The 16717-nt window shown below is 50.8% G+C and overlaps 7 protein-coding genes across 7 annotated transcripts; 3 read left to right on the top strand and 4 right to left on the bottom strand.

The window, feature by feature from the left end:
• Positions 1–1470: 1470 nt before the first annotated feature.
• N7487_000159 (glutamate--tRNA ligase GUS1) lies at positions 1471–3724 on the bottom strand (the record flags this gene model as incomplete). Its single annotated transcript, XM_056867908.1, has 3 exons — positions 3459–3724; positions 3021–3406; positions 1471–2965 (listed from the first exon to the last, which is right to left on the bottom strand). The coding sequence occupies exons 1-3, from the start codon at positions 3717–3719 to the stop codon at positions 1471–1473; spliced, it is 2142 nt and encodes a 713-aa protein (XP_056732692.1). The 5' UTR covers positions 3720–3724.
• Positions 3725–3862: 138 nt separating this feature from the next.
• Positions 3863–4925, top strand: N7487_000158 (mitochondrial 54S ribosomal protein uL1m). Its single transcript, XM_056867907.1, has 3 exons — positions 3863–4115; positions 4190–4754; positions 4811–4925. Exons 1-3 carry the CDS (start codon positions 3877–3879, stop codon positions 4901–4903), a joined length of 897 nt encoding a protein of 298 aa, XP_056732691.1. The 5' UTR covers positions 3863–3876; the 3' UTR covers positions 4904–4925.
• A 150-nt stretch (positions 4926–5075) lies between these two features.
• Positions 5076–6011, bottom strand: N7487_000157 (COG2 family protein; the record flags this gene model as incomplete). Its single annotated transcript, XM_056867906.1, has 2 exons — positions 5076–5948; positions 5997–6011. The coding sequence occupies 2 exons, from the start codon at positions 6009–6011 to the stop codon at positions 5076–5078; spliced, it is 888 nt and encodes a 295-aa protein (XP_056732690.1).
• Positions 6012–6632: 621 nt separating this feature from the next.
• On the top strand, positions 6633–7889 carry N7487_000156 (uncharacterized protein; the record flags this gene model as incomplete). Its single annotated transcript, XM_056867905.1, has 1 exon — positions 6633–7889. One exon carries the CDS (start codon positions 6633–6635, stop codon positions 7887–7889), a length of 1257 nt encoding a protein of 418 aa, XP_056732689.1.
• Positions 7890–8239: 350 nt separating this feature from the next.
• N7487_000155 (NMT1/THI5 family protein) lies at positions 8240–9471 on the bottom strand (the record flags this gene model as incomplete). Its single annotated transcript, XM_056867904.1, has 4 exons — positions 8240–8911; positions 8970–9119; positions 9174–9345; positions 9437–9471. 4 exons carry the CDS (start codon positions 9469–9471, stop codon positions 8240–8242), a joined length of 1029 nt encoding a protein of 342 aa, XP_056732688.1.
• A 990-nt stretch (positions 9472–10461) lies between these two features.
• N7487_000154 (glycogen [starch] synthase) lies at positions 10462–12956 on the bottom strand (the record flags this gene model as incomplete). Its single annotated transcript, XM_056867903.1, has 4 exons — positions 10462–10597; positions 10659–10854; positions 10917–12279; positions 12351–12956. Coding segments are annotated over 4 exons (2301 nt in total), but the record flags the coding sequence as incomplete, so codon positions are not given.
• A 1330-nt stretch (positions 12957–14286) lies between these two features.
• Positions 14287–16131, top strand: N7487_000153 (uncharacterized protein; the record flags this gene model as incomplete). The annotated part of the gene is made up of 1 exon (XM_056867902.1): positions 14287–16131. One exon carries the CDS (start codon positions 14287–14289, stop codon positions 16129–16131), a length of 1845 nt encoding a protein of 614 aa, XP_056732686.1.
• Positions 16132–16717: the final 586 nt, after the last annotated feature.

Genomic DNA, 16717 nt, shown 5'->3' with positions numbered 1-16717 from the left:
ATGAAATTTCCAATGTTCTATTCGCGTGTCGGTACCTGCAGTATGACAGGAATCGGAGATGATCGCAACATTATGTGGAGGAAAAGAGCTGCTAGCTTAACGAAATCTTCGTTTCTAAAGTAAATCATACTGACGTCGAACCAGGAAGCATTCGGGAGAGGCATATCACGTCCACATATGTATTTTTGTTGTTGTTTTGGTCTCCCCTGCGGTACTTCGAGGATGATGAAACCAGGTCTCAACAGGGACGAGCCGCGGACAACCCGAAGAACTCCCGCTGGGTTTTGATGTATGCGAAATTGGTTCGGCCAATCCAGAGACACCTTAGAGGACTTTACTTGGCCAAAGGTCGAAAGATGCCAGTGATGGAGGCAGGTACCCGAATTGTCTTCGAGCCAATAACGCATTCACCCATGGATAATGGAAGGTCTGCCCTCGGCAAGGGCCAGAACAACGTGACTGGGTGTGTCTGTGAGTGCAGGATATTGTGCTGCACTGAAATGTATTACAGATATAAAATGTATCATTTGGAGATCACCGTCAACCAGTGCACCCAGCTATTGCGGGACAATCATTCGGCGTTGCATATCGTAGCCGCCCGCAAGCCATGAACCCGAAGCAACCGATCATGCCACCCCAAAGTGAATGAACGGATGGGCTAGGCCCATTTCTGCTATAGAGAGAGAGCGGCTGTCCGGATGTCAATTGAATGCATGCAGGTAGTCCTCGACGTCATGGTCGCCCATTCCGCTGACAGCCGGCCGGCGGAAGTTACATCCATTACACCCCAGTTTCATGATTCGTCTCGAGAAATCGAATGGTCAGGAATTGAACCAGGTAGACTGGGAGATGGAAAGTATAAGAAGCCTGGTAATGAACAACCTACCTAGAGAGATCGTTGCAATCGATTTCGACCACACGTGACTGTATTCAGCCCTACATGAGCCATTGTAACGTGGTCTCGACAACTCCAAATAGCACTTCCAAAGCGACCATTGTATCGGACACTTTCCCTACCGGTAGTAAAATCCCACCCGAATGTCTAGAGAAAAGATGCCCCCTGGCAGCCCCATGCGCCCCGGTAGATAATGCCACGGATTTGCCCTTGCATCCATCCAACGCAGCCTTTGTATGACATTGGTAGATAGATAGCCGGCACAGTGGGTATGACGGTGGAAACATGGATCGCAGGATGAGATATTTGTCCGGTGTACTTAGTTAACTAGTGATTAGAAGGCCTAGGATCCGGGCAGAAGCCATCATAAAACTGCAGGGGCAGACAATTAAGTTGGGACGAAGGAAAGAGGCTATATATACCCAGACTTTACTCGCACTTTGAAGTTTTCCTTCTTTTCTACCCATCTTGATTCTACTGAACGCGAAGTGGAAGCATATATATATATACCTAGGTATCTTTTATTTTTTTTCGTAGATCACTCATAAAACATGATTCACATCATAACGCAGGATCTATTTGGACTTGCCAGAAGGAATGTTGAAGAAGACCGCAGGCTTGCCAGGAGAGTAAGCACGGTCGACACGGTAGTAGCCCTTGCGGTCGAACTGAATGATGTCGCTCTCCTTGAGATCAGCGACGTTGCAATCAGCCAGACCCTCCTCACGGAACTCGGTGTGCATGTTGAGGTAGTCCTCCAGAACGTCATCCTCACCGAGGGAGTCCTTGGTCAGAAGGTGGTCGAAGTCGACCAGCTCGACGGGGACAAGGTCCTGTCCCTCGGTGGCAAGCCAAGTAACCTTCTTCTCGGTCTTCTTGACATCACCAGCCATGTGCAGCTCAAGCTCAAGATCAGTGATGATACCGGTCTCAGCATTGGTGGTGACCTTGCGGACGATGGCGTTACCCCAGTTCATAAGGGTGATCTCCTCGTCAGGCTTGAACAGCTTCACATCCTCCTGCTCGAGGATGATCGAGCTGCTGTAGACAACCTTCTTCATGCCGACGGCGGCGTTCTTGATGTGTCGGGGCTTCTCCTCAGAGTAAGGGGTAGCAGGGCCACCGGTAACAGTGGTCTTGACAACATTCTTGTTGTAGATGGTGGTGTGACGAGGGGCAATAGGATCAATGTACTTCTTGTTGGTAGCCCAGATAAGACCCCAGTCGAAGTTGGTCACAGCCTTGGAGGGACCCTGCTTAAGGATGAACTCCCGGAGAGCAGGAATGGTCATACCGCGGCGACGAATACCACGGATGGTAGGGAAGCGAGGATCATCCCAACCCCAAACAAGACCAGTCTCAACCAGCTTGGTGAGCTTACGCTTGGACAGGAGAGTGCGAACGAAGTTCATACGGGCGAAGTCCCACACCTGCACGTTGCGCATCTTCATAGTGTCCAGCATCCACTGGTACTGGGGGTTGCGGTCGCGGTACTCGATGGTACGCAGAGCGTGGGTGACACCCTCCATCGAGTCGACAATAGGGCAGGCAAAGTCGTAGGTGGGGTAGATCTTCCACTTGCTACCGGTGCGGTGGTGGACCGCTGGGTTGCAGCGGTAGATGACGGGGTCACGCATAGCCTTGTTAGGGCAGTCGAAAGAGATCTTAGCACGGATGCACCAACGGAGACCCTCGGGGGTGCCGTTCTTCATCTCCTCCAAGTGGGCCAAGCTCTCCTCGGGGGAAAGATCGCGACGCTTGCTGGGCAAGCCGTCCCATCTCTGAGCGGCCATGGTTTCCTTATCAGTATCATCTGCGTAGGCGTCGCCCTGCTTGATGATCTGGATACAGTGATCGTACAACTCGTCGAAGTAGTCACTAGTGTAGGTCATCTTATTAGGCTTGATGCCCATAAGCGCAAGGTCTTCCACGATGGCATCCTCGAACTCTTGCTTCTCGTTGGAAGGGTTGGTGTCGTCGAATCGGAGAAGCATAGTACCGTTGTACTTCTCGTGCGCAAAGTAGTCATTGAGAAGAGCGGCCTTGGCGTGACCAATGTGGAGGTATCCACTAGAACGAACCACGTTAGTCTAAGAACAGCGAAAACCATGCGGTCACAACTTACGAAGGCTCGGGGGGGAAGCGGGTAACAACGCCGTTCTCGGTGTTCTTGAGTGCAATGTCGTAACTGGCACCCTCCTTGGACTTGGCCACCTTCTTCTCCTTGGCAACTGCGTTCATAGACTCGACAGCAGCGGAAGTCCAGGGGCAGAGCTCCTCCAAGAACCGATACCACCGGGTAAGGTTGACAAGGGATCCCTTCTTCAGGGCCGCAACGGCGACACGGTTACCACGGAGAGCACCCCAAAGGGCAATGTCCGGGGTAGACAGAGAGTATCCGACAACGAACGAGCGCATAAGGAGGTGGGCGTCAAGACGCTGGAGGACGGGGTCGAGGGCCTTAAAGTCGAGGGTGGTAAGGGAATCCAACTGAGAGATCCACTCGGCCTCCTATTGCGTGGTGTTAGAATGACTCGACCGCGGGGTAGTAGTATGAACTCACCTGCTTGGAATCCTTGCCAGCCAGGAAAGGGAAGTGGGTAGTCAGCTCCTGAATGACATTGGCAGTACCGAAGACAGAGTTGGAGCCACTGGTAAGCTGGACAATGGCCTTGTCGCCATCCTGGAGAAGAGCAGTGTCCTCGTAGGTGATCTTGACGACGGGGGTGGGGCGGGCCTCATTGATGGAGGTGACGATGAGAACCACCGGCAGAAGTGCCGCGTGGTTGCCGCGAGTGGCCACTTTCAACTCGTACTCAGACATTGCGCAGAAGTGTAGTGTGAGAAGCAATGTGAATTTTTGGAGGGGCAGAGTCATTATCTACAGTCCGTCCGGAGCAACGTTTTCCCGAGCCCGACAGCTTCCCGGCAGAAAACAATTGCTTCATCCAGTCGATCAGCCCGAATCAACGCCTGTCAACATGTCGTCCTCCGGCTCGGTACTGCCCACTGCGGCACGCGGAATCCTCTCATCATGCCGGAATCCGCTGCGCAATACCTCAATCGCTTCCTCTCTTTCGATTTTCCAGCAGGTCCGAGGTCTCAAGAACAAGCCAAAGAAGGGGAAAGACCAGCCTACCAAGAGCCGAAAAGGTCCCCAGGAGTTCCGGCAAATCAATTTGAAGGATATGCCGCAGTATTCCCTGTGTGATGCTATGCGGTATGTACTTAGCATCTGACATGGAGACGTCAAGTCAATGGCCGGGTCATCAATTGACACCTTCCTTTCTGCAGATATATCCGGGCCATCGAAGTCGGTCGCGAACCCTCCGTCCAAAAATACGAACTTCACATCCGACTGCGGACAAAGCGCGACGGTCCCGTCATCCGTAACATGCTCCGATTCCCCCACGCCGTTCAGACCGAATCCCGCATCTGTGTCATCTGTCCTCCCGGTTCGAAAGCAGCCAAGGAAGCGCTTGCCGCTGGTGCCGTTCTTGTCGGTGAACAAGAAGTGTTCGATGCTGTCAAGGCGGGCACTATTGAGTTCGATCGCTGTCTTGCCCACCCGGACAGTTTGCCGGCCCTGAACAAGGCCGCACTAGGTCGTATCCTCGGTCCTCGCGGTTTGATGCCCAGTGCGAAGACTGGTACCGTTGTGGAAGATGTGGCTGCGCGAGTAGAAATGCTCCGTGGTGGTACTGTGTACCGTGAGCGTGATGCCGTTATCCGTCTGCCTGTCGGACAATTGGGCTTCTCTCCGGAGCAATTGCGCGATAACATGCGTGTGACCCTTGACCAGATTAAGAAGGATGCTTCCGCGCTGACCGACCGTGTCAACAAGGAAGTCTACGAGGTGGTGAGTACTTTAATTGGTCTTTTTTTGTGGCAATCAGTCTCTAACAACACCATCAGGTACTGAGCTCGACCAACGGACCCGGATTCTCTCTCAACGGCGAGTTCCGCTCCGACGCCTCCCCTCCAACCTCCGCCCTGAAGGGCATGTAACATACTCAATTTTCTCTATATCCTTTGGCGTGTACAAATTTATTGTTTTATTAGGAAAGGAAATGGTGTATCATGGTATCATTGTTGAATTAGAACTTTATAAGACCAAACGCCGACGCTATGTATGCAAACCAGTGCACATTGTCAATTTTCAGGACGAAGGACGTTGTTTTTACAGCTTGAGGTTCTTCAGCGCAGCTACGGCACTGACATCCTCACCCATAAGCTCGTAGAGGCGCAGAACTGCCATTGTCCTAGCGTCGCGTTTGCCCTGTTTCTCACCCGCTGCGGTGGCCTGCTCCAAAGCAGTCTTCAGATCTAGGAGTACTGTAGACTTGATTTTTGCGACTCGTGGTTGCTGCGCAAGCAGGAAAGGATGCTTCTCGCCAACCCGAGCAGCTATCGACGTCAAATAGACAAACTTCTGCGCATGGCGTTCCAACCTCTTCAACGAAATCGCAGGTGTGCCATCTGCTAACTCATCGTCGTCGCTATCTTCGCTCTCCCCGCTGTACAAATCAGACTCTGTGTCTGATTCATCTGATGCGGCATGTTCTTGCAATGACTTGTCCTCAATCATCAAACGGTGTTCCAATTCCTCCACCCGGTCCGCATAGTCCAGCAGATCTTTGCCAACGTCGGCATTCATCCGTAGCCGCCGCTTCTCATTCAACAGCTCTTCCACTTCCTGACGTCGCGCCTCGACCTTGTCACGTATAGCTTTGACATCGCGCTGGAAAGAAAGCACACCGACTTTCACACCTTCAACTTTCTCCTCTCCCCCGCGAAGCGCACTGCCTAACGAGAGAAAGTCCTGGTAGTTCTCATTCACAAGATCCAACAGCTCCTTGTTCAATAATTGCTCCAGTCCCCGCAATTCCTGTCGGAGATCTTCAAGGCTCTGGTGTCGGTTCGTCAATGACGAGAGGAAAGTGGCTGGATCGAAGTCAGGCGCGAGGAATGAGGTGCGGGATAGCGGTTCCGGGAAGGGGAGGCCGGATGGGTCTTCATCAGAGTCGGAGACAGACCCGTCGGAGTCGCCGAACTAGAGGAGATTAGACGGGGTACTGATTCGGGTCATATGGGTTCATACTTGGAACCGATTCATGGTGCGTCTGGGAATAGCGTGGGCAATGGATAAGGGAGCACTGAGGGAAACGTGGTGATGGTGCCGTGTGCCTTGTATGTCTCGATATAGATTGCGTCTTTGATATAGAAGGAATCACTTTTTGAGAATTCCGGCGTTGAGTTGGCTTTGTGGCCCAGTGGTTAAGGCATCCCGCTCGTACTAATTTGTGCAAACGGGGGGTCCCGCGTTCGACTCGCGGCAGAGCCAGCAATTTTTTGTTGGTCTGCCTTTTTGGCTTTAGTATCATCTGTCAAAAAAAAAAAAAAGAAATATGTTAATCTTCCGAGGTCAATAGTGTACAAGTACGGAGTAGTGTACCTGGAGGTACCTGAACCACATTGACAACTTACGTGGTCCGGGCATCCAAGAGCCCTGGAAGCTTCCCCAATTCCCCCCACTACCCGTCCGGATGATTTACATCCAAAACAAACACTAAACACGCACGTCGGAAAATATGCGTTGCATATGCGACGTGGATAAATCCCTCGTGTGAGCCAAACCTAATCCTCTCGGAGTCCTGTGCCCTCTGAGAGCGGGGTCGTTGTCTGCGCTGTCTCCTGCATTACACGTAGCTCTGCGCTACTGAAACCAGCACGGAAGATGGAATCGGATACACTGCCTAGTACACGGCCGTCATCTTCTCTGCCTCAACAAGGATGGTCCCGACTATTTTCCCCAAACGCGTCTCCAGCCGTGTCCACTACAGGCACCTCACATCAGCCTAATCGGCGCCGCGAGTCCGTCGCTGAAGACACCGCCGCAGCATATCGTACCACCGCTATGCGCCAGATCAACGGTTCCCCGAGATCTGCACCCCGTCCTGTCCGTGACAATACCTCTGGAAGGCGCTCGTCGACACTGGCTACGCGCCCCGTGCTTGTCAGGGCGTATTCGGGAGATGCGCAGGATAGATCTACCTCTACCCGACCGTCTACTATGTCCGCACGTCGGTTCCTCTCATTCTCTAGCTCGAGGACCTCGGCGCCTTCTCGTCCGTCACAGTCCAATGTCATGTTCCCTACAGATAAGGATTTCAGTATCGAGAGTATACTCCAGGCCATCGAGCCTGATATCCGAGGAACTCTAGACTCCATTGCTGAGATCTGTGGGCGGAGCAAGCTGAGTCTCTCCAATGAGTATGGAAGTCACATCGCGCCGTTGGGTGAGATTTGTGCTCCGTCAGGTGCGCTAGGATCTGTCGAGGAGGCCGGGCCTAACGAGGAACGACGTGTCGATGACAGTAATGCGGTCATCATTGAGGATGAAGCTAGCCCGATTGATCTGGCCCGTGATATGCATCCGTTCTCGTTTCATCGGTATCTAGAAAATCTGAGGCATACGGCGTCTATGTTAGAACAGAATGGTGCATCCGGCCAGGCAACTCAGAGACAACCCCACTCTCCACTGTCCCCTGCCATGGCCTCCGAGGTGGAAACTGTCTTGGCCATTGCGCCGGAGAACATAGCTTCCACGCCTTTCACACGCGAATTCACATCGAGACCCAAGCATAGCGGTCGTGATCTGCTTGCAAAGAATGCTACTGCTGGCAGTGGCAAACAGAATTCATTTCAAATGGCCACTCCAGCTGTAGTGTCGGAGGTTCATCTACAAGTGATTGCAAATGATGGGTCCTCCACTGAACCCAATATCTTCCCACAGCCTTCTCTGGCAGGTGATGGGTTACCTGAAGCCGGAAGCTCGGGTCTGGAAATTATACAATCCCTCCTTGGCTGGCTGAAGTGGACTGCAAGTATCGCTGGGCCGGAATCTAGTCCTGCTTTGGAGTCTGCGGAGGGTCGGCTACGAGCTATGCTTGATCGTTCGGGGAATGAGGCTGTGCCCTCAACTGTGGGTTGATGATGACTGGCTGGGGCCTTTAACACGGTGCCTCGCTATGAGACATGATAATGAGTTTAATGTTAATGACCTTGCAAATATCCTCCATGCTATGAGCGCATTGCTTTTCTTTAAACATGATGTTACTTCCGATTGGTCTTTTAGAAATGCCATCTTAGACTTCTATCGTTTTACCTGGTTTTAGAAAACCCAGGACAACTAGACCTTCACTACATCGTTTACAGCACAAATGATATACCAATATGGTAATTGATCCAATTTGACTCAAGCAACAGAGGCTAAAGAGTGAAGCCTATGAACAAACATCATCTCAAAATAGAGCCATGCAGCAACTAAAGGCCAAGTGCAACCTAAGCGGAAGCCTTAACCTCAAGACGCTTAAAGCCACCATCGGCAGCAACCTCCTGCTGCAGCGCGGCCATACGCTTCTGATCACCAATAGGATCAGTAGAATCAGCATCAAGACCCCAAGAAAGGAACTCGTTGGTATAATTAGCCACGAAATCCTCCTTCAAAATCCCCAATCTCTTTCCATAGTTGGTAACCTTAGTCCAATCACGCTGAACATTCTTCAAATCGCGCGAGAAGTACGCAAAAGATCTCTCAAAGATCTTACGGTTAACATCAGTGCCCATGATCGGCTTGACGTCAATGTACTCCGCATACGCGGCCGCAGGGTCAGCGAGGACATCGTCGGTGGCGCGCTTCACGGCACGCATGAAGGCAGAAACCTTCTCTGGGTTCGCGGCGATAAAGGCGTCGTTCGCGATGTAAAGGATCGAGCAGAAGCAGCAGCAGCCGAGTTCGGCGAGCTGGTCGATGCGGAGCATTTGCACGTCGGTGCGAGGTCGGTTTTGGCCTGCGAGCCATTCTTCGAGCTCGACCATTTGCACGTTCTCGAGACCGATTCCGGCGTCGATGGTGCCGTTGATGATGGCTTTGGTTATGTTCATTCCGCAGCGGACGGCGGTGTAGTCATCGGCGGTCATGCCGTAGTACTTGGTGAGTTCGTCGATTTGGATCTGGGGTTTGTTAGGGTTTGTTTGCTGGATCAAAAGCTGGTGAGGAGGAAAATCATACCTTGCCGAACTCGCCGACGTAGCCGATGCGCTTGCCTTTCAGCGAGCGGAAGTCCTCGGTGATTCCGCTGGACTTCAGGTACACGACTCCAGTGAAGGGCTCGTCGAGGAGGGAGCCGATGGAGGTCACGGGGAAGTCGCGGGCCTTGGCCTGGATTTGGTATCAGTATGATATGTTTGTTATTTCTGCGTAAGGAGTACGAACCGCCAGGGTGTGAATCATGGCCTTGAAGCCCATGTCGACCTTGCCGCTTCCGACAATCTCGGTGACGTCGGAGGGGTCATTGGGCTCGAGGAGAGCGACCTTGAGACCTTCATCCTTGAAGTAGCCTCTGGCCTGGGCGAGGTAGAGGGGGGCGTGGTACGGGGTGGCGTGCCTTAAAAGAAATAACTTAGCCAAGTCTACAAGATGGAGCATCAAGCACAAGAGGGCTTAGAAGCTCAGGTTCTGGGACAATGTCAGCATACCAGTTTGTCAAAAAAGTAATCTTGTCGGTAGACATGATGGCAAAAAGCTCAAGCTATTTGAATACTTCAATTGGGTCAGCATGCCAAGAGAGAAAGTATCCAGCTCTACTCGGACCATGCTGTCTTCCATTCAATCTATGTATTCAATTGAACAGTCAACAGCATAGTACAACATGAGCAGAGCCAGACACAAAACACAAAACAGGGGAACAATCAAAAGTCACGCATGTCCTTTCGCTAGTATTGTCTAGATCAAGTTTTGACAGTATAATCTCAGAACGGCCAATCAGTTGATATGAGAAGGACCCCATACAGACTCCGGAAGATATCCTGGAGATCTGAAATAGGGTTATAACTTCTCCCCAATCAACTGACTGGACCGAACACCTGTCATGCGGTGGCAACGACTGTTATACGAACAAATACCTTGATCCATCTCTTCATCGTAGCGAGGACTGTGTCCTGCAACCCCGCGGGGTCCTGGACGTGCGCGGCTCCATTGGAGAGTCGTACCGATGGTAGACGTAAATCGAAAGGTCCAGGGTTGGATAGTTGGAAGAGTGATGGTTGGGAAGAGGGAAGATGGAGGGGTAGGAGGGGTAGAAATAGCCAAGTAGTACACGCAGAAGTACAACGTACGATGAATCATAGTTCGCTAAATGCTCACCGGGGCGAGAATAACCGGCTATGATTGCTCAACTTTGTAACTCTATATCCTGAAAGCTCCGATGCAGCTCCGGTGTTACCTACGCAGGTGTTCGAGTGGATATTGTCGGAGCTCATCCCTCCGCGGAGAGTTACAACATGGATAACATTACATTGAATATCCTTGCAAACATATATGAATTTCGATTTCATTTAATTAAAAAACAAACATAGGCTTCAAATGCACTGCTCGGGAAAAAAAGATCATAAAAAGCAGAGTGATTAAACAAGTACACATGACGTCAATGGGCAGCCCACTCCAACTGGGCCAATGGTGAAAATAACTAAAAACAAGGGTCCAATACCCTCAATACCCTCGGTTATTCTTTCCTGGCTTCTGTTTCGGCCTCTTCTCGGCCATTGATCGATATGCTGTCCAGTGGGGATGCAGCACGTTCCGTCATCTTGCGAGTTCGCAGTGTGAGGGGGAAGTGCTCTTCGGGCTCTTCCTCTTCACTGTTGAATGTATTAGTATTTAACAAATACTATCAATATTGATAAATGATATAGAACTCACGGCAATCTCCAAGCAATATAATCCTCGGTACTCAATCCCTCATGACCTTCCTGCAAAGAGGCAAAGTCACCCGGGGTCATCATTCCGGAGCGATCCCGAGGGGATCCAGGAACGGAAAGCGGGCGGGAGAGCTTCTGTTCCGTTCCTCCAATGATATCGAAGTAATCCTCTTGGCCCTCGAAGGAGGACGGGTAAGCTGTATAAAAGAATTAGATCATAAACCACCTAGAAAATAAAAACAATGGGATGGTAACATACCTCTTCTCAATGCCAGCTGGCGAGCCTTGACATATTCCAAGCCCATTCTTTTCCAGTCGAGTAGGTCGCTCAGACGCTCCGTACGGTTACGCTGGTTGATGCGCTGACGACGACTCTTCTCCGTGAAATTGAACATAAACTCGGTCAGTTGGTTGACCGAGTCGTCAACGCCCTTGGCCCGACGATCCACGATGTAAATTCCATAATCGGAGGAGTTTTCAATCAATTCCTCCATATAGCAACCGAATCCAGACAGATTCGTGGTGATGCTAGGCACACCCATCACTGTACATTCGGCTGGAGTATATCCCCACGGCTCGTAGTAGGAGGGGAAGACACCCAAATGGGTTCCGCGAACGAAGTCGTCGTAGTCAAGCGGCAATACAGGGTTGGCAGAGTTGAGGAATTCAGGATGGAAGACAACCTTCACCCGGTCAGAGGAATGATTGAACAGCTGGACGCGACGCAGCTGGTTAAGGATGGGGTCTTCGTGGTCATTTTGCATGTTGTGGGTGACAATTGGGGGAAGGCCGTGACGCTTCATGCCGAACAGGCGACGACGGAGCATAACGCGATCTTGACTGGTGATGAGATCCTTTTCGTCGGGCATGTTGTCGCCTTCCTTCCATGAAAGACAGCGCTCATACATGCGCTTACCAATCCCTTTCTCGATGTTCTCGATGGTATCGCGCAGAGACTTGACGACGGCCTGTCCCTTGAGCGATTCCACAGTCAATGAAGAGGTTTGTGCTGGCATAATAATGAAAGCGACCACGGTCATGGCCGACCCAGCGGCCTTCAGCCGATGATTGAGGCGGGCCAGCCCCTCAATGAACATATCGACACCCTTATTGCGGTATTCGTAGCGACCTGCGGTAAAGAGATATAGAGTATTATCCAGATCAAAGTCGTTGTGGCCGTAGAAGTGGCCACGAACGAAATCGTTGATCTTCTCCTTGGCCTGGGAGTGCAAGTTTTGAAACTCGTGCATGGCAGAGAACTTCTTGACATTCAGACCGTTAGGCAGCACGCCATCGGGTTTCCGCTTCAGGAGGTGCTCGCTCTCAAATGCGGTGATGTGCGATACAGTGGTAAAGACATCGCAGGAATGAGTAGCAGCCCGCTCGATGCAGTAACGGTGGTAGATTCCTCTCTTCCCGGCCTCCGCATCCACATCAAAGTACTGAAGGTTATTATAGAAATCAACCGATCCAGCACAGAGGTAACGACCCAATAATGTCGCGTGGGTGGTGAAGACGGTTGTGAGGTCCATGTGCCGCTTCTTGGTCAGTGGCAGGGCGACACCAGCCAACCATTCGTGGAAATGGGCAATGACCGCCCGGCGACGGTCATGAGCAATGTACTAGCAGCAGGAATAAGGTCAGTAACATACTTTTGCCATCTCGGGCGTGCAGAATAATAACCGTAACGTACCTCTCCCAAGAACCAAGCAACCAAGTATCCAAAAACAATGGCCTCATTGGTCTCATTATCACCAGCGGGGGAGGGGATGGCCGAAGTAGTCCAAAGATCGCCCTTCCACTCGTCCAACCACCGATAGCCAGTCCCCGTGTCAATCAGCAGAACCCGAGGGGCACCCTCAATAAGCCAGCGACCGTAGACAATGTCAATGCCGCGCTCCTTCATAGACTGGATCGTCTCCCGCATGGCCGGGTTGGATGGGGATAGCTCCTCAACCTCCACCGCAGCTGAAGCCCTGTTCAGTGGGCCGATTAGAGTGTACCGCTCACCATATTCAGCGGTGGTCACCGGAGCTTTGGACTTGAGGACCGAGTAGATGCCGCCTACTCGGTTGGCCACTTCAGTGGCCACCTCGAAGAGCATGTGGTTGCGCACATCACGCTTGATGGGTTCGCCGGTTTCCTCCATGATTCTCAAATGTATGTATTTTGTAGAAAAGCAAAAGAGAAATGAAACGCGAGGAGGAGGGGGGGGATGAGCGCAACGACCTTGGAAGAGCTGTCGGACTCGGTCTGTGCGGGGGAGAAGTGGACCTTGCGACTTGAGCTTCTGGGGTGGCTGGAGAAGTTGGGGGGGTTGATGTGGATCAAATTGAAGATGAAGTTGAGGTCAAAGAGATCATGTCACGAGAAAAGCAGACCCGACTTCCCGTTTCCTCCCTCCGGTCAAGAGTTTTTCTCCGGACTGGTCGATCTAGTCGACGGGTGTGACCCTCCCAGGCTTTTTCCCCGTGCGCTTAGACCAAAAAGTCTCTGCGAGGGAAATTCCACCCGAGACTGTTGAGAAAAGTACGTATTAAATTATTTTTAAGAGAGATTTTATTTCATTTCAACTATTACATCTGTCTCTGTAAGACTATCCATGGTACTTTGTGTATTCTGTGCCTGGTATATGTAACAGTAGTATAGTAAGTAACAGGAGTAAGGTGGGATCGCCCCACGCTGTGGCTTTCTCTTCCTCTCCTCTCTTGCCTCCCATATTTCTCTCCTTTTACCTGGTTTCTCCGGTTTCTCCGATTATAAGGCACCTGATCTACATTTATTTGCCTTCCACACCAATCTACCAAGCTCAGGGCCAATCCAATTGCAGTTTCTCGTGGGATCTGGGGAAAGCTGGAGCCAATGATGTCATCTGACAATCTGCTCCACTGAACGGACCCGCCAGAGCTTGCTCATCGCTCCAAATGACAAATGACAGTCAAGGACAACCAAGGACTACGAATCTGCCCATCAATGGCTTGGAATGGCTTCACCCAACCCAAATTATTGGTGGTAAGGATGCGCGGACCATGTAAGAGGGGAGGATCATCTTGGCATCCGATTTCCTTATTGGTCTCGAAATATCCCTATACAACACGCCAGATGCAAACTACTTTTTTTTGTACAACATTGCGTTCCTTGTTTCTACCTGAGTAGCTCTGTTCCAGGTCAGAGAGGAATATCTCCGAACTTCTACAATGTCTGACCCAAGTCAAAGATGTCCACCTTGCCAATACTATACAACCTATATCCAAGATGGCCACAAATAAATTCCGGGCAGGATTCCAGGATGGTGAAACCGATCTTCTCTCTTTTTACCCTATGTTGCTATCTGTTTCTAGCTACCTACATGGATAGAGTACCACCGCAGCTGACTCATGAAACCAGAGACACGCCTGGGCAGTTGGGGAACAAAGAGCCATCGTTGTTGATATCCACAACAAAGAACCTCAAAAGTCTCAAATCCGTGTTTGTTCCCATCCTCATTGTGACTGAGATGGAGTCCAGTTCAAATACTTGTAGACAATGTTGTGTCACTTATTTGAAATGCATCAACTGAAAGGCTCATTGATGTCGATTTCGGAGGTACCAGTATACCAGCCCAGGCATATATAAAAACCCGAGCAACCATGAAGCCCGAAGAAAGAGATCCTCTGCACTCTCCCGTCCTCCAGCATTTATCTCTTCTAATCAATCCGAGCCCGGAGCTTCGATCGCCCATCGCATCAAGCATGTCCGAAAAGAAGAAGACGCGCAAGCGGTCCAAGATCAAACGGTGGTTGAGAAGTTGGGTTTTCACTCCGCTGGGCAACGTGAAGATCAAGTTGATCAGCAAGGTCGAGCGGAGGGGTCGAAGTATCGCGGACTGTGAGCTCAATCATATCGTTTTCGGAGCCCTCACCGATCGATATCCGTGTCGCTTCTTTCGGGATCGCAATGAGCCGGGATCGGCCCCAGTCAGGAGGTCCCTGCTTGAAAATGAGTTCGAATCTCTGGTAGATCTGTTTATTTCTATGTCTGCTCAGTCGGAGAGCGCGCGACAGCAGTCTTCCAGACTTGATGCGTGCGTGGCCAACGGCTCTCTAGTTGGCAGAGAAGAACTTGCTGTGGCAACTGCCCGGGCTAAGTCTCCCCATGATCCTCGTGGGAGCTGGCGAGGGGATGAACGTTATGTGTTGAGAATCATGAATCCGGATGTGTCTTGGTTGGATAGTGAGGATGAGAAGTCTGAAGAGTCAGGCTCCATGTCTGTAATTGAGGTTGATACGAATGTGTACGAGCTTTCTGCACTTGAGGGAAAGAGCCCAGACTTACCTGCCGAGTTGAGTGAAGAAGGCCAATCTGGGAAGTCACGTTCTTCCTTGGTAGTCGAATCTGATGTTCAGATAGCTCCCCAACTCCCAAATTTGTATTTCGATGCACCGTTATGCTGTCTCATCACTTCAGCTCTGCACGACTCCAGCTCACCAGTTCTTTTTGAGAATGGTCTTTGTTTATGTGATCACTCCTCACACGGTACTCAATCTCTGATTTCACATCTGCCTCTATCGGATGTATCACGATCATCCGTCAGGAGGGTCAAGCCTCCAAGAAACACCATGGAATTCCTCATCCGCCAAACACAGAGAAGGCCAAGTACCATCTTGAACAATGCGCATATCTCCCCATATGTTCCATTACAGCCGCGACCACTCCAGATTCGAAAAGCCTCTAATGCCACCTCCACCAACACACAGAATGATGCCCCGTCGCCCTTTCCTGCAGAGCCATCCCACGATGTGACAGTACCAGTGCACAGCCCATCATACAGTCTCCGCTGTAAGATCCAACACGGCCCCTTACCTCCCCTACCTCCTTCGACATCCAGTACCTCATCCACTCACTCCTTTTTATTTGGGCCAGCAGGACCCAGCTCTCGACCGCCAGACATCTCATCCATCACTCCCTCTGTCTCTGCATCAGCACCACCCGTGGATCTCCCACAGTACCCTGACCGGCCAACCTCAATGTGCGATGGCTGCCTAGCAAGGCGACATCGGTCCCTCCACAGCCATCCATCCCATCGCCATGGCGATAATAGCCCGCAATTTGGAAATCCTCCACTCCCATACCCACTCAGCCCCCAAGAACCAACCCGCTTACCACCTCGCGTTGACAATTTACCAGCTTCTCTCGGGGCCTGCCTACAGTGCCGGCACTGTCCGACTCGTCAATCCGGGGCCGTATCTCCGCCAGTGTTAGTTAGTCCTCGACATCGTGCTCAGGTGTTGAATCGTGCTTCTGCCTCTTTCTTGGACTCTTTCCCTAACTCGCCTGGGGCTGGTCCTATAGGTCCCACAGAGTTCTATGCTATGTCTAAAGATAACGTGCATTCGCATGGCGAATCTGGTCACATCGATGAGAGTATTGATTCGTCTGGTTTGGAAATGTGCCTAATTGCAGGATCGAGGGCTCAACGCCGGAGATACCGTTAAGAGAGCAAGTTAGTGCTGACATTGAGTCAGAGTCGACCAGAAATGTCCGATATCTTGTGTCATGTTTCCCTTCATTGATCTTCATTTATTTCCTATGGGTATGTGTCAATCTTTTGTTGGACTCATGTTGGAGTTAGGGTTGAAATGTCCGAGCTGAAGAAGTATCTTTAATGAACAATCATTGACCTTTTCATATCAAGTGCGCCCATTCACTTGTCATCCTTGGACGTCCCTACCAGACAAGGGCAACGGAGCGTATGACCTTAGCATGGCGACACTACCACAATATGCTGAATCCCCACCCGGCGGGGTTGTTTAATACCATGTTAATTTAATTTATTGATACATGAGAAATAAAATCTTGGAAATTGATGGATTTCACCATGTAAAAAGTGCATACATTATAGACAGTAGAAAATGGGGATGTGTAGAACCAAAGTTGGCCAAAATCGGGCCCGTTTTGAGTTATATATTTCAGTCATTAACATGCAACCTAAAATATTCAAATATTTTCCCGACTAAAACCTTGGAATGGTCCAATAAAACCATTTATTAATTGATATCACGATATCTGCCATTCCATGAA

Source organism: Penicillium crustosum, assembly GCF_028827405.1.
Source record: "Penicillium crustosum strain IBT 35664 chromosome Unknown utg000001l_segment0_segment0, whole genome shotgun sequence".
Classification (NCBI taxonomy): domain Eukaryota; kingdom Fungi; phylum Ascomycota; class Eurotiomycetes; order Eurotiales; family Aspergillaceae; genus Penicillium; species Penicillium crustosum.
This window is presented reverse-complemented; position numbering and strand designations above follow the sequence as displayed.

Coding starts and splice junctions, on each gene's coding strand:
- N7487_000158 (XM_056867907.1), top strand. CDS start 3,877: ATGTCGTCCTCCGGCTCGGTACTGCCCACTGCGGCACGCGGAATCCTC. Junction 4,116..4,189: donor TCCCTGTGTGATGCTATGCG/GTATGTACTTAG, acceptor TCCTTTCTGCAG/ATATATCCGGGCCATCGAAG. Junction 4,755..4,810: donor ACAAGGAAGTCTACGAGGTG/GTGAGTACTTTA, acceptor CAACACCATCAG/GTACTGAGCTCGACCAACGG.